Source organism: Apodemus sylvaticus, chromosome 10 (genome assembly GCF_947179515.1).
Source record: "Apodemus sylvaticus chromosome 10, mApoSyl1.1, whole genome shotgun sequence".
NCBI lineage: Eukaryota > Metazoa > Chordata > Mammalia > Rodentia > Muridae > Apodemus > Apodemus sylvaticus.
This window is the reverse complement of record NC_067481.1, coordinates 108341606-108355229: the sequence shown is the minus strand read 5'-3', so window position 1 is coordinate 108355229 and position 13624 is coordinate 108341606. Positions and strand designations below refer to the sequence as shown.

The window sequence follows — 13624 nt, the reverse complement described above, 5'->3', positions numbered from 1 at the left end:
GGCACATATTTTTGGTGGTATGGTAAGTTTCTCAGTCTTGCTCTTGCTACCCATACTGGCCACAAAGACAAGAGCTTAGGCATGATGTTTGAAGATACCATGTTAACAGACAGTATACACTATTCAAGAGTTGAGGAGGGTCATAGGATTTAAATTTTAAACTAGCCCAAGAGCATATGAAGATCATGTCAAAACAATAAAAGCTAACTATGGTAGCTTACACCTGTAGTTCCAGCATCAAGGATACTGAGGCAAGCGAACTACCTCTAGCATGAGACCAGCTATAGGGCTAAAGTTATGTTTTTAAGTTTAAATTACTTAAGAGAGCTATAAAGTAAAACACCTTTAACATGTAAGCTCCACTTGCCCAGGATAGACAACGTCCTAGAATGCTGAGGACTGTCCTTTAGGTAAGACAACAAGCCAAGTGTGTTTACTCTTGCACACAAGCGTGGCCGCCCCAACTGCACAGGGTGCTGGATCACACATAGTCAGGAGGCAGAGGCACAAGTACATCAGGATGCATGTTTGCCTTCATTGGGCAAATGCGAAAAGTAAGTAGCTTTGTGGATTGCCTTTAAAAACACTGGGACTAATGTGTAGTTCACAGCCATTCCCCGGGAATCATGGCTAGTGTCCATCATCCTGGCCAGTATTTAATAAAGCTTGCTTCAATTTTGGCTACGCAGAGAAACCCTGTCTGTGTGTGGGTGTGTATATGTATGTATATATACATATACATATATATATATGTATATATCCCCACAGTTTAGTTTTAAAATATACATATATAGTTTAGAAAAGCTGCCTCTGAAGTGTTGACAAGACTCCCAAAAGGATCTATACGTAGTGAGCAGTTGGAGACATGAAATTGTAACTGGCAATGAGAATGAGGCTAAAAGCATAGACTTCAGAGCCATTTGCAGAGAAATTAATGTATATTAATTATATATTAAAGTTTATTTCTAAAAAAACAGCCTACTAGTTAGCTGTACCAGGAAGATGGCAGCGAGTGGCTCAAGGTGTGCCACAGGCTCTCCTTTCCTTTACACAATAAATGTAACACAAATTAAAAACTGGCTGGCCATCAGAAGGTGGTGGTGGTGCTTTTAATCCTTTAAGCATTCAGGAGACAGAGCCGCGTGGATTTCTGTGAGTCCAAGACCAGAGCAAGTATTAGGACAGCCAAGGTCACACAGAGAAACCTCGCCTTAACAAAACAAAAACAAAAACTCAAAACAACTGGTTTGCCTAACTTGAACTGAGAGAAAAACAAACCCATAAGATATTAAAGATATATTTGATGAGTCATATTACATAAAGCTGGGCTCAGTAACTGTCTTGAAAAACTCCTTCTAGGGCTGGAGAGACGGTTAGGACCACTGTATGCTGGTCCTTTTGAAGGTCCTGAGTTCAATTCCCAGCAACCACATAGTGGCTCACAACCATCCGTAATGAGATCTGACGCCTTCTTCTGGTGTGTCTTAAGACGGCTACAGTGTACTTATATATAACAATAAATAAATCTTTTAAGAAAAAAGACAGCTACAGCGTACTCACATACAGAAAATAATAATTCTAAAAAACAAAACAAAGCAACAACAAACCCCTCCTTCTAGCAAATAAGCAGCTTCATGGGTCAGGTGTGGTGGCACATGGCGATAGGTCAGGTGTGGCCAGCTGCGGGCCAGGCACTGCCGAGAGCCGCTTCTCAATGAAGCCCATCAGGTTGGCTATCTTCTCACTTGTCTTTCTTTCACATCAGAGGCCCTGAAGACTTGAGAGGAAATGGGCAAGGCTGGGCTTAGGGAAATCTTTCCTCTCACACTTCCAGTGTGCTCCTGCTCATAGGATACTACACGTTAATTACCTAGTTCAAAACTAATGGGAAAATATATATATCTGAGTGTGTGAAAGTTACAGCTGGCTGGTCCCCAGGAGTAAAGAGAGGAGCGAAGCTCCACAAGTCTAGACAGGAACTGGGCCATTCCAAAAAGCTTCCAAATGAACAGCAGGGTCTAGGAGCCTAAAGAGGCCAGCCGGGTCTGCCCTACTTATATGCATCGAATGGGCACTTGCATGGCGGCCTGTGGTTTCTGTTAGGTTCTCAGGAAGGATCACCACTGAAACAAGATTAAAGATCAGTATCCACGAGGATACTACTTCTCTTCAGGAATTAAACTCTCCTACTTTGGGAGCTGGTTAGAATGGGCCAGAAGAACTTTAACAAAAGCATTATGGCCAAGTAGCAACCATTTCCTGTTGCTCCTTCGCTTTTGTGAGTGTTCACCAACCTGCTGACGCACCATCCGGTCTGCAGCAGGCTGGCCTTCTTCTCAGCCTCTCACACCTTCCTTTCAGGTTTAAAAAAATATTTATTTTATACGTGTCAGTATACTCTCGCGGCCTTCTGACACACCAGAAGAGGGCTGTATATCCCATTGCAGATGGCTGTGAGCCACCATGTGGTTGCTGGGAATTGAACTCAGGACCTCTGGAAGAGCAGTCAGTGCTCTTACCTGCTGAGCCCTCTCTCCTCCACTTTAATGCTGTCAGTCCCTAGGAGTTCTCAGCTTCTGCCCTTAATGGGACGCCCTGAGAGTTAAAACTGTGTACAAAGTTGTTTTTAGGCTAACCAGCTTTGGAATAGTCAACTTTTGAAGTTCTGGTAAGATTTTTCCATCTTGGTTTGCTATCAGGCTGAGAAAGTGGTAGTTTAGGTCTTTCACACATTTTTTTCTAGATACAATTTCCATTTGGCTTTAGAGTGGGAGGCTACAAAAACCTGCTCGTGTGTGAAACACTCAGGATAATCTGAGGGACAGGGACCACAAAAGGGTTTAAAAGTATAGCCGATAACTTGGGCCCTTCCAAGATATCTGTAAACCATATATATGTGTACACACACACACACACACACACACACACACACACACACACAAATCTTGTGACAGGTCTCACACTGTAACCCAAGCTAGTATTGAATTTACCAGTTCTGGTACTGCTATTAGAGGTATGCAGCACCCTATCTATCTCAATATGATCCCCCACTCTTCCAGCCATAGTTAACTGGTGAAGTATAGTTACCTGAAAAGCTGTGAAAGAAAAAGGGATGCTAGGATGCACAGTGTCACCAATGATGCTTTGCTATCAAAGAACCTGAGATAAATGTGTCTATTCCTCTTGTAAGTTGTTTGGTCTGATCCTCACCGACATACTTATTTGAAGGGCTACTTACCACCCGTAGCACTATTATCTGTTGGACTTGTCAGTTGCTCATATAGCAAAGTCACTACCACTGAGTCAATTACTTAGTCGCAAATACTGTGCGAGCTAAAGTTATGTTTTTTTTTGTTTGGTTTTTGTTTTTTTGGATTTGGTTTTTTCGAGACAGGGTTTCGCTGTGTAGCCCTGGCTATCCTGGAACTCACTCTGTAGACCAGGCTGGCCTTGAACTCAGAAATCTGCCTGCCTCTGCCTCCCAGAGTGCTGGGATTACAGGCGTGGCCACCACCGCCCGGCTTAAAGTTATGTTTTAATTACTCTAAGAGTTCCATAGAACAAAAAAGCTTCTAACCTTTGTAAACCCACTTGGCCAAGGACAGATACTTCTTGAAATGCTGGAGGCTATTGTCTGTTTTTTTTTTTCTCTTTTTTTGAGATAATGTTATATGTAGCCCTGGCTGTCCTGGAACTCATTCTGTAGACCAGGTTGGCCTCGAACTCAGAAACCCACCTGCCTCTGCCTCCCAAGTGCTGGGATTAAAGGCGTGCGCCACCACCATCTGGCTTAGCTATTGCTTATGTAAGACAACAATCCATGTGTTTTTACTCCCCTAAACCGAGTTTGTCTGACCTAAATGTATTGGATTTGCTTGGTCACAGGTAGGTGGGAGGTGCACAGGCAGGAAGTATGTGTACTTGCCCTTGAATGGGCCTGGTGGAAATGTGCAGCCTTATGGATTTGCCTTTATAAGCCTCTGCAAAATGACTCACCATTTTCTCAGAACACTGGAATGGATTTGGTCAGAGTTTATAATCCTAGCCAGGATTAAATCAAAGCTTGCTTCTGATTGGGCTCAAAATTGTAGAAGTGGCCCTCTTCTTGCCTGATGGGATTAACACTCTCTCTCCAACCACCCATCCAACTCCCCTTACTTTATTTGTGCTCATTCATTAGCAGAGCTTTCACTTTATCTCCAGAGCAGGAGCTCATCTCTCCCCCTAGCTTCACCCAATAAAACCCTTTTCATTTTTTGAAAACTGGACGTACTTTAAAGCAATTATTATCAACTGGGTGGTAGTAAAAAAATACCTTTAATCCCAGCACTTAAGAGGCATAGGTAGGTGGATCTCTGCGAGTCGGGGGCCAGCCTGGTCTACAGAGCACGTTCCATGAGAGCCAGAGCTACACAGAGAAACCCTGTTTTGGCACACAACTTTACCAACTGAACTGTTTGGCAGGCTCCTGAAAACTGAAGCAGGGTACTTTGCATCTGTCCCGCTAGTCCGGGGAGGGCTGCGGCTCTTCATGGCCAGCCCTGCTTATAGACTGACATCACTGAGGCCTGCCCCTACCCTCCCAAAACGCACACTGCAACTTTTCTCAGTACTTCAGTGTTTGCCAATGACTAGTAAGCTCTTCTCTCAAGCATCGGAGGCTCTGTCCACTGTTTGTTGTCTCAGAGGCACCTCCATTTGTCATCTGGCTGCCAGTTCTGTGGCCATACAGGCTTACTTCGGTCCCTGGCTGTGCCTTCAGGGTATGGGGCAACTGACAGAGGAGGTGGCGCAGGTTCAATCTATGGTCATTTGATTCCTTTGCTTCTGGACCATGAACAGTGAGGGAGAACATCATAGCAATGACATGTTGAAGATTAAAGTAGTTTCCTCTATGTTATAGAGAGAGCAAGCTCTTTATTTTGAGACAAGATCTCTCTCTATAGCCCAGGCTAACCATTTAGTGATGGCAATCTCATCTCACCCTCCTAAGTGGTGGATTACAGACCTTGCCACCTTGACCAACTTAATGCAATAATTTTTATTGAGCATATCAGGTAAGAAACCATTTAATCTAGGTTTAAGAATGTCTTTGCCAGGCCTTACAATTGATGTATTTAGTTCACCAAGAAGGCAGAGGCAAATGAGTTTGAGGCTAACCTGGTCAACATTAAGAGTTCTAGGCCAGGGCTGGAGAGATGGCTCAGCGGTTAAGAGCACTGAAAGCTCTTCCAAAGATCCTGAGTTCAAATCCCAGCAACCACATGGTGGCTCACACCATCCGTAATGAGATCTGACACCCTCTTCTGGTGTGTCTGAACATAGCTACAGTGTACAGATATAATGATAAATAAAATCTTAAAAAAAAAAAAAAAGAGCTCTAGGCCAGTCGGGCGGTGGTGGCACACACCTTTAAGCCTGGTCTACAGAGTGAGTTCCAGGACAGCCAGGAAATCCTGTCTCGAAAAAACCAAAGGGTTCTAGGCCAGAACTACATAGTAAGAACTACATAGGCAGAATTACATAGTAAGATCCTATCACACCCCACCCCCAAATAGCTCCAATAACAGTATAATAGCAACAAAATAAACTTGGGTCAAGGAAAGCATTCAGTTGCTAAGTGTTTGCTATCCTGAAGACCTAAGTTGGACTTCATATTTTAAAAGATAAAGAAATAAATGAGGTGGGCTAAAGAGATGGTTTAGTGGTTAAGAATTATCGGATGTTCTTCCAAAGGACCCAGGTTCAATACCCAGCACCCATGCCACAGCTCACAACCGTCTATAACTCCAGTTCTGGGGGATCTGATATCCTCATAGGGACAGAACATCAATGGACATTAAAACACAAATAAAAAGGTATGTGTAGCTTATTATAATTACAAAGCTGAGAGGTGGAAACAAGTAGGTTCCACAGCCTAATCAATGAGTTAAGCCCAGTGAAGATGGACGGAACTCAGTGAAGGGGGATGTGCCCCGCCTGACCTCTGCTTCCATATACATTCAAAGAAAACCAACCCAAACTCAGTTATTAGGATTGAAATTATCCCTAAAATTTGAGGAATGTTTTTAAGGTCTATTTCAGATTCAGCCTAAAACCTTTTTTTCCAATCATCTCTTTGCAAAGATATTCAGTGTGAGGCAAAAAAAACCACTTTGGGGCTGAAGAGATGACTCAGTGGTTAGAGTAATGGCTGCTTTTCCAGAGGCCTATCCCAGCATGGCAGGGCACAACCATCTGTAACTCCAGTTCAGGGAATCTGGTGTCATCCTCTGGCTTCTGCGGGCACTGCATGCATGTGGTACACAGATACCCATGCAGGCAAAATACTTATATATATAAAATAAAAATCTTAATACCCATAAAATAGAAATGTAAAGAACGTCATCATAAAGACACTATCCTAACAAACTATTTAGTAAGTGTGAGCCGGAAGGGCTAATTTACTCCTTTATCACCTAGTATACACTACCATGCTTCCAAGGTACAGATGAGAAAAATAAGCTAGGATTTGATAACACTATCTGGAACATGAACTCCAACTGTTAGCTCACAATCAAACTGGGAGGCCAGGCCTAGTCTGGGATAACACTATAAATGCTGGCAGAATACAAAAAGTATTTACCCATCTCTTGTGACTACCATACAAAAATCAACATGCCCACACTAAGTGAGGCAAAGGTCAGGAATGGCAGCAAGAACCAACTGTCAGCGAACAGAATAGAATGTTAGTGGAATTCCTGTAGACAGTAAACCTGGCTCTTCCATTAATAAGACAGAAAATATTTCCAGTCTGTCTAAAACTCTGTATTTTTCCAATTCCAAAAAGACTCTGGAGAAGGCCAGGTCACTAGGATAAAGGTAAAATGCTCCATTAGACCCTGAATTCTTGTCTGAACAGATTGCCTTAAGCTGTGTTGGGCAAGACAAGGGCAGGCTGAAAAGGGCATCAGGCTGAGCCTGTTATCTGCTAACCCTGTGGCAGACATTCTAGGGCCTCTTCTGCACTAGATGCAATAGTTATTCAACAACTCAGGAAGCTATCAAGAAAAACAAAACAAATCCCTCCCCCCCCCCAAACCACAATACCCCCAACCAAAAAGCTTACAGGGGTTACCAAGTAACACATGCCCCAATAACAGTTGGTTTAAAATATTCACTTTGATGCTGGGATTATAGCTCAGTGGTGGATCAGATGCCTAGAATAACAAAATTCTGAGTGTGATCCCCAGTACCTCACAGATACATCAATTTCAACTCATTACAAACTCATGTGTCCTTTGAAGATTCAGCTCATCCCCAAGTTTCACTCACTTAAGGTACCAAAGTACCAGTTTATTAAGAAAACATACGTTAATGTAGGATAATTTTAATAAAAGCAACAGAGCCTAAGGAAAAAAGCCAAAAGTCAAGAAAAATCACAACTCAAATCCTAACATTTTTACATGCTACCATTTACTTTGAAGTTCAGTCTCTATGCTGAGCCATACATTCACCTACTTGGAAGACTACAGAACATAAGTGAGTCTCCCCTCCCCTCCCCTCCCTCCCCAGCAGGCTGACACAAAGTGAGCACTGCTGAGTGTATGAGTCATGACGTTCCATAAGTACAAACATTTCTGAAGATCATTTAAGCTGACCATTTCAAATGTTTACTAGACACTGAAGTTATTTCATCACAAAAATTCCATATATGAAGTATTTATACAATTCTGGAATGACAATCAAGAAACACTTTCTGCTAGAGTACCAGTTCTTAGGAAGCAGCAGCGTCATACTCTGCAATGAACTGCCTGAGCTCTTTCACACAGCGCTCACTTATTTCATGTAAATTCTGCCTAAGTGCAAACTGAATGGACCTTTCTAATGAAGGGTCTTTTTCAACCAGCATTTTCACCACCATTCCAAAGGTCTCACAGTCTTGGTAGTAGGCTTGTTCAATTTCCTTGGTTTTTGACACTATTGCTTTACGGCGATTGGTTACTTGGTCATCAATGAAGTCTGTATGATCTTTTTTGTTTGACTCAGGTTCTTGTGACTGATCCATAAGTTCTGCGACTCCAACTTCAAACTCAGAAATTTTAGGTAAGTCACTTTCATCTGCCATCTTTGGCTTTTCTACAGCTTGCCTGCTTGCAGCTTTAGGAAGTCCCTTTTCATCAAACCTTTTCAGTTTGTTTAAAATTTCTGATGAAGGAACTGCTGAAGAACTTTTTGGGTGCGTATCTCTTGATGTTTTCAAAGACTGGCCAGGCCTCTTTTTACCTCCTTCTGGCTTTTCTTCACTGTGACGTTTGTAGGAGGAATGAGTATGCTTGGACTTTTGAAGCTCTGACCCATGGGAAGAATGCAGTTTGCTTTGTTTTGGAGAGTGTCTTCCATTGGATCCAGATTTGCTATGTGGGGAGTTCTTTCGATCCACACCTGATTTTCTGGAAAAACAAGAAGCCCCTTTATGGGGAGAATGTTGTTTTGAATAATGGGAAGAAGAAGAACATTTTCTTCTAAAGTCATCTTTCTCATCCCCGCACTCATGCTGTCGGCTTGCAGAAAGATCATCTCTTGTTTTCCTTAGGACAGATTCATCACTGGAGACACTCTGAGGTACTTCATCGTATGATCTGTTAGACCACATCTTGTCTCTTCTGTACACTGATCCTGGACGGTGACCAAGGATGACTGGGATATGAAGCATGGAAGGTTGGGCTAGCCACAAGTTTACCAAGACAATCTTAGTAGTCCTTGATGGCCACTGAGATACTAGCCTCAAAATCCACTTCCACACTAGATAGGCTGGGCTCTAGGAGACTTGGGCTTCAGTGTAAATTGATGGCTCCAGGTTCCAGGATGCTGGTACGTGGGCTGCCACAGGAGCAGTCAGAGGTCTGGTTGACATGTGCTGGTGAGTAAAAGTCAAGTATAAACTGTCTTGTATTATTTTCTGTAGGAACAATTGATGGGCACCTTAGAACCTCTGAAAGGTTAGTGCACGCCTATTACAGATTTATAAAACTTTAAAAAAATGGGGCCAAGAGGATCAATATCTATCCATACCAATTCTCAAGACAAGTCATTCTGTAAAGCCAGCCCTCCCCAGGTTGGCCTTGTCTCCTCAATTTAACTAAGATCCCTATCAGAAAGAGGCCTGTTCCCCACCCACAATCCTCCAGAGTAATGCTATGCTATTTATATCAATGAGATTCAGCTGTGAGTAGTGGTGCATACCTTTTAATTCCAGCATTCAGAAGATGCAGGAGGATCTCCTGAGTTCAAGGCCAGCCTGGTCTACATAGCAAGTTTCAGGACAGCCAAAGCTACATATTCTGTCTCAAAAAACAAAAACAATCAAACAAACAAATGAGCAAAATTACTGACTTCTTACCCTATCTTGAGTCATAGATGTGACCTAGTTTTGTATTCTTTTTGCCCGTTACGCTATTAGAACAATGGTTTTCCACCCTTCCAATGCTACAACCAACCCTTTAATACAGTTCCTCATATGTGCTGACTCCCACCCATAAAATTATATCCAGTGCTACTTAATGATTGTAATTTTGGTGTTTATGAAAATACCTGTGTTTTCTGATGGTCTCAGGCAATCCCCTGCAAAAGCATCATTCAACCCCCAAATTTTTTGAAACTCACAGGCCAAGGATCACTGCACTAGAAGGAAGTAAAACTATCATAGAATCAAGACTTTCCTTTATGCAAAGCCATTCACCTTCAACCCTGCCAAAAGCAGAATGATCTCCCCCAATACAGCAGCCCTCTTAAGTTCTATCTATCTCTTAGAAAAGCAAAATGCACTTGCTGACCTTACTTTTTTTTTTTTTTTTTTCCTGAGACAGGGTTTCTCTGTGTAGCCCTGGCTGTCCTGGAACTCTGTAGACCAGGCTGGCCTTGAACTCAGAAATCTGCCTGCCTCTGCCTCCTAAGTGCTGGGATTAAAGGCATGTGCCACCACTGCCGGGCATAAATAGTTGCTTGTTTCCAAGAAATTGAATCTGGGTCCTCTTAAAGAGCAGCCAGTGTCCTTAACCACCAAGCGATCTCTCCAGGTCCTCTCTTTTTCAATGTTTGAATCATCTCCCTAGAGCAAAATTCCCATCAAATTGCTCAAAACTTTCCCCACTAAACTGGATCGGATGACACAAGCCTATAATCCCAGAAGCTGAGAGGTGAAGGACTAGATTTCAAGGTCACCATCTACCAGCATGAAACCATCTCAAAACAATACTTCCCTACTACAAAAAAAAAAAAAAAAAAAAAAAAAAAAAAAAAGAAAATAAAACAAAATAAAAACTTTATTCAATGAAGAATATGCATGACGAAGCAGTAAACTAGCTTTTCCAGTGCAGGGAACTGAAGCCAGGCCTTTGTTAACTCTAAACACACTCTACTACAGAGGCAGTACCTTCTGCCTCAATCCATAAGACGAAGGCTTTGAACTTGTGATTGATCTTCCTGCCTTGGTCTACCAAGTAACTAAGGGTCTGTGCCATCGGGCTTTGGCCTGTTAAATGCCCAGACACCAACATGTCTGGCTGTCAAGAGAAGATTTTCACTTATTGCACAAACTCTTGAGCCAGAATGATCACATTAAATCTTAGCTCAACAAACCATTAGATGCTTGATCTCAGTTAAGTCATTTACCTTTCTTTGAATTACCTGTACAATGGGGATAATAACCATACATCACAACTCAGAATAGTTCTATTACTAAGATTAGACTCTGTTCATAGACCACCTATACATTTCTGCTCCTTGAGTGTTTTCCCATATACTTGTCCTGAAATGACATCCTGTGTTGAATGTATTTTTGTCTTTCCCTTTTCCCCAACCCACTGTCTGCCTTGGTAACCCATTTGAGGTTACATGTAAGATTATGACTTGCCAGGAATGAAAGTTTACTTTGATCCTCATCTAACTTTGATGTAAATTAAGGTCTTTGAGGTTTTTTGCCTTTAAAAACTCTATCTCTGAGCCGAAGCAGCAGGAGATATTTTCAGAGGCACAAGCCCACCTTTGGTCTTGCCATCAATAAAAAGGACTTAAAATTTTTAATTGGCTTAATCAGCATGGTTGTCAATAACTCTCTTATGTGTATCACTGCACTCCCAGCTGTTAAGATGTCTTTTTTGTTTGTTTGTTTTGGATTTGGTTTTTAAGACAGGGTTTCTCTGTATAGCCCTGGCTGTCCTGGAACTCACTCTGTAGACCAGGCTGACCTGGAACTCAAAAATCCGCCTGCCTCTGCCTCCCAGAGTGCTGAGATTACAGGCGTGCACCACTATTGCCTGGCTAGCTGTTAAGATTTTGGAGTCAAAAGTATCCACTAATAAGATCCAAATTGTCTTTGATGATTAAGCCACTCCCAACCCAAGTTAACTGTGTAAAGTTTATCTGTGTTGCCTAATTTGGACGAGGTGGTAGTAGAGTGTTTGCTGACTAGTTCTATCATCAGCATGGTGTCACACATCACTCAGGGAAATCTCTCTTTTGCACAAGTCCAGATTTCTGAATCATGGGTGGGAGTCAGAAAAGGTAAACTCTAGACCCAGTTCAAGGGTTTCATTTTCTCACTTCTCCATTTCCTGTTAATTCAGAAAGCCAGGGAAATCAGAAGTCCAACAGTTATTCTCAGCTAGTCTGGACTACATAAACCCTTTCTCAACATATACAACAGGCAAGGCATGGTGGCATTTAATTTTCACAGGCAGATGCATTCTCAGCCTGCCTGGTCTGAATTATTGGACAGCCAAGACTACATAGAGAAATCCTGTCTCAACTCCCAAAATAAACAAATAAAAAACCAAAAACAAAACTCCAAACCAAAGTTAAGTCTTCAGAGTGAGGCTAACCTGGGCTCCCAATCTGGTGATCCTTTGTTTTCCTTGAGCTTCGTAATTCCCCATTCATCAGTCCACACTAATATCATCGCTAAAGGATTGTTGCATTAGATGTCAAACGGTGTCCACAGATAGGTAAAAAGTTTGCTGACTGACATTAATAGCATTACCAACAGTCATTTTACTGAATGCTGGCTACAGTGTGGTTAGCATTTATAATGCCAGAAAGGGGGAAAAAGGGTGTGTGTGTGTGTGTCTGAACAAGCCCGGTTGGAGTAAGGTTTTCCCATCAGGTTTACGGACGATATACCCTGCACTTGGGTCGGGATACATCCAGGCTGTTTATAAAATAGCAGTAACAAAAATAAACAAAACTTCATCGGCACGTGCAGTCCATATCTAAAGATGAGAGGAAAACTCCTTCGTATTGGCCTCTCCTGGTGTGACGTTGGGGCCACTCCAAGGACGGGCCAATGGGCTTCCGTGGAGAGGTCCCAACGGCAAAGTTGAAGATGTGATAAAGGCTCCCACTTTCTCTTCTCAACCAAAGTTAGGGGTTCTCCTCTTGCCCAGGTAGAAGTCCCCAGTTAGACACATCGTCTCTCTCTTAAAACAAACAAACACACACACACACACACACACACACACACACACACACACACACCTCTCCTTAGCACACGACTTTTGAGTCGTATGGGAATGAGAAGAGCTAAGCTGTAGGTCAGACCCAGTGTCACTTTGGAGCCTGACGTTCCGTTATCCGCATTTCCCATTGTGAACCCTCTGCCTTGGGACAGGAAGGTGCCTCGGCTCTAGCCGACATGGCGGGCGGGCACCCACAGCCCGCAAGTGAATGGAAGCAAGACCCCTTCTCTGTCACCACCGCAGGGGCGAGTGGCTCTGACCCAGACCTCGACACGGGCGAGGATGAGAGACCCGCGGTGGCGTGGGCCTTTGCCTTGGAAGGGAAGGGGAACTGCCAAGCTGCTGTCCGCCGCGCCGCCCGGCCGGGACGCCCCCAGGCCGGGGTGAGGAGGCCCGCGAGCTGGGCCCACCCTGCCAGCGCAGCTCCGGGAGCGAGTTCAGTTCCGTCTCCCGCGAAGCACTCTCAAGCCAAGCGCCCAGCAGGCCCGTTACCACCCCACACCGTGCCGAAGCTCACCTCGCCACTAGTCCTGGGACCCACTCGGTCACGGCCACCCGCCAGGACCCCGCGGAAGTAGAGGACAAGCGGCAGGCTTCGCTTCCGGAAATAACCTAGGCCTACGGGCTGACCACGATCGGCTCCCGCAACCATAGAGGAGAGACCGCTTTATGCTCTCAACCCCAAGCGACCTCCCCGCTGCCTAGAGCGGCTGCTCTAGGGACCGGCGGGCGCATGCGCACCAACGCGACCCGCCCCTTCCTCTTTTTCGCCCGATCCAAGCACAGAAGTCACCCCTCGGGGTATGGAGGTTCCAGCTGGATTGCCTTCCTCTGTTTAGCTAGCTTTATTCGGATATCAAAGTCTCTCACAGTGCTCGTATGCACCTTAATAAATCTTAACTTCATATTTATAAAGAAAGCCACAGAAGCAATGCAAGTTTTATTTATAGGGTTGGGATTTGGGATAAAATGGCGCTATCATATTTACTCCGCAGCTACCCACCTTGATCTGGATCTGTTGAGAGCTCAATGGTGCTGTGTTTTCAATCTATGGCATTGTGAGACCAGGCTAGGCAGGCGGATCTCTGTGATTTCGAGGCCAGTATCGTCTACAGAGTGAATTCCAAGAC

At 43.7% G+C, this 13624-nt stretch overlaps 2 protein-coding genes across 3 annotated transcripts in view; both read right to left on the bottom strand.

The window, feature by feature from the left end:
• The window catches only part of Bfar (bifunctional apoptosis regulator), a 39352-nt gene extending 26249 nt beyond the window's left edge, over window positions 1-13103 (bottom strand). The window contains exon 1 of the mRNA XM_052197897.1: window positions 13012-13103. The gene's annotated coding sequence lies outside the window, so the exon portion shown is untranslated. The remainder of the gene's footprint in view (window positions 1-13011) is intronic.
• Window positions 7354-13103, bottom strand: LOC127695596 (periphilin-1-like). Of its 2 annotated transcripts, XM_052197900.1 has the most exons (4): window positions 13012-13101; window positions 9574-9663; window positions 9226-9323; window positions 7354-8451 (listed from the first exon to the last, which is right to left on the bottom strand). In XM_052197900.1, the coding sequence occupies exons 3-4, from the start codon at window positions 9239-9241 to the stop codon at window positions 7757-7759; spliced, it is 711 nt and encodes a 236-aa protein (XP_052053860.1). In that variant the 5' UTR covers window positions 9242-9323; window positions 9574-9663; window positions 13012-13101; the 3' UTR covers window positions 7354-7756. The 2 variants fall into 2 exon arrangements, with proteins under 2 accessions (XP_052053860.1, XP_052053858.1); XM_052197898.1 differs by lacking the exon at window positions 9574-9663 and having other exon boundaries at window positions 13012-13103.
• Window positions 13104-13624: the final 521 nt, after the last annotated feature.